This window comes from Bombina bombina, chromosome 3 (assembly GCF_027579735.1).
Source record: "Bombina bombina isolate aBomBom1 chromosome 3, aBomBom1.pri, whole genome shotgun sequence".
In the NCBI taxonomy this organism is placed as follows: Eukaryota; Metazoa; Chordata; class Amphibia; order Anura; family Bombinatoridae; genus Bombina; species Bombina bombina.
This window is the reverse complement of record NC_069501.1, coordinates 408,664,903-408,667,177: the sequence shown is the minus strand read 5'-3', so window position 1 is coordinate 408,667,177 and position 2,275 is coordinate 408,664,903. Positions and strand designations below refer to the sequence as shown.

The 2,275-nt window shown below is 28.7% G+C and overlaps 1 protein-coding gene across 1 annotated transcript; it reads right to left on the bottom strand.

Annotated features, from left to right (window-relative positions):
- Positions 1 to 968: 968 nt before the first annotated feature.
- Positions 969 to 1,645, bottom strand: LOC128651669 (putative nuclease HARBI1). The gene is made up of 2 exons (XM_053704667.1): positions 1,206 to 1,645; positions 969 to 1,113 (listed from the first exon to the last, which is right to left on the bottom strand). The coding sequence occupies exons 1-2, from the start codon at positions 1,501 to 1,503 to the stop codon at positions 1,109 to 1,111; spliced, it is 303 nt and encodes a 100-aa protein (XP_053560642.1). The 5' UTR covers positions 1,504 to 1,645; the 3' UTR covers positions 969 to 1,108.
- Between the last annotated feature and the right edge of the window lie 630 nt (positions 1,646 to 2,275).

The window sequence follows — 2,275 nt, the reverse complement described above, 5'->3', positions numbered from 1 at the left end:
TAACACCTCCTATTCTTTTTGGAAAATATTTCTCCATCCCATAAACTAAAATAATTAGCTCTCCAGCAGTGAACGGAGAACGTTGCGACATCTTGCTAACGAGTTTCTAATCTTGAAGGAAATGACGTAATATGTCAATCATTTGAGTAAATTCAGGAAAACTTTTTTTATTTATAAATCAATGTTTGAGTTTATATTATTTTATGATAAATGTGTTAAGAGACAGATAGTTTGTTAAAACTTATTCGGTTCACATAATTTGCATCCTCATTAGATTAGAATGTTATTCAATACATGTATATTAAATTCTGTTTCAATTGTTATTCTTGCAACTTATTATTAGCGAAAGTTTCATATATGTTTAAATAAGTTTATTAGTTATTTAAATTGCATTGTTATATTATATATTGATGGTTATCTAGTTATTAGAAAATTTTAATAAAATGTTTTTATATGTTGCCTTCTTGTTTTGATAAAATTTTAATATATTATGATGTTCATATAGTTATGAAAAGGTTACTATTGAATGCAATAAAATGTAATTCGACTGTTTCAATTTTTAAAACATCTCTCCTGTCAAGGTTTGTTTTCTTGCAGTGTGTAGCATCAACACTATAGCTAGGGGGTTGATATGTTTTATGCATTTTATACTTGACTAGCTTACATTTTATTCCAATTGCATTGCCATACGTCTAGGCAAGGTTTGTTCTTAATTTATAGGTTCCAAAAGCTGTATCTGGCTTGCAAATATATACAAAGCTAGTGCTTGTTTTCAACAATAATAAAAAGTTTAGAATCACAGAACCTGTTTTCTTAATTGCACACTGTTCAAGGATACAACTTATTTTCAACAACTATATTGTAAGTCGTTAGTAAAAAAAATAAATTAAAAAAAAATTTGATTTTATTTTAATTTTTTTAAACAAATAACAAATAGAAGAAAAGACAACATATGCAAATAATTTTTTTTTCAACTGTATCAATCAGAACATATTTATTTTTGAATTACACATCACTCTCATCATCTAAATTGTGAATAATTTTGTGGAGAACGTTTCTCATTTTTGAATTATAGATTTTCATGCTTGAACTTAGAAACATTTTCTAGTTAACCTGTGAATATAAGAAGAGATTGTTTATAAATAATTATTGCTAAAAATTATACAATCAATACATAAATCATACATAATTTTTATTTTATTCACCTACGAAATGAGTTTGTATCAACTGGTTACGTGCATGTGTACCCCCTTCAACTACATCTTGAGGAACAGATTCAACACCATCTTCATCTGGTGTTATTATTTCCAGTTCCTCTATGTTTGATTGTCGCAAAGCGATGTTATGCAACATGCAACAGACCAACACCATAACAGCCACTTTCTCAGGAACGTATTGAAGAGTGCCTCCGGATTCATCTAGACAACGAAAACGGCTTTTGAGCATTCCAAAGGTCCTCTCAATCACACATCGAGTTGTTTTGTGTGCATCATTGTACCGCATTTCAGATCTTGTGCGTGGAATATTTACAGGAGTAAGTAGCCAGTTCCTACAGGAATATCCTGCATCTCCTTTTGAAAAATAAAAAGAGTTATACAAATTTAAATGTGTTCAGATACACTTTTTACTTGCAACCATTTTTATGTTTTAAATTGTACATATATATTGGTATTAATAAAAATTTAATTATATCGCTATATATATATATATATATATATATATATATATATAAATATATAAATATATATATATATATATATATATATATAGAGAGAGAGAGAGAGATAGATAGATAGATAGATAGATAGATAGGTATTTTAAAAAAGGTATGGAACTAAAAATCCATTGACCTTGGTGCTGCAGCAAACAGAATAAATAAATAAAAACAGGGTATATACTGTATTTTAAAATCTATTGATATTATACACTGCACAAAAAATTACAATATTGTGAGTTAATATTAACGCACATTAGAAGGTTTCGTTTTTAATTTTCATAATCATACCTAGTAGCCATCCTTCAGGCATTTGTCCTTCCTCAAATTTATTATATAGGGCAGACTGTTTGAGAATATATGAATCATGACATGATCCTGGAAATCCTGAACGGACACTCATGATTTTCAAACCAGCATCACAAACCATCTGGATGTTCAAAGAATGATAAAACTTGCGGTTGCGATACATTTCTTCTTTTAGATGTGGTGGCCTTACTCTGACATGAGTACAATCAATTGCACCCAACACATTTGGGATTCCAGCAAGTCTAAAAAAAT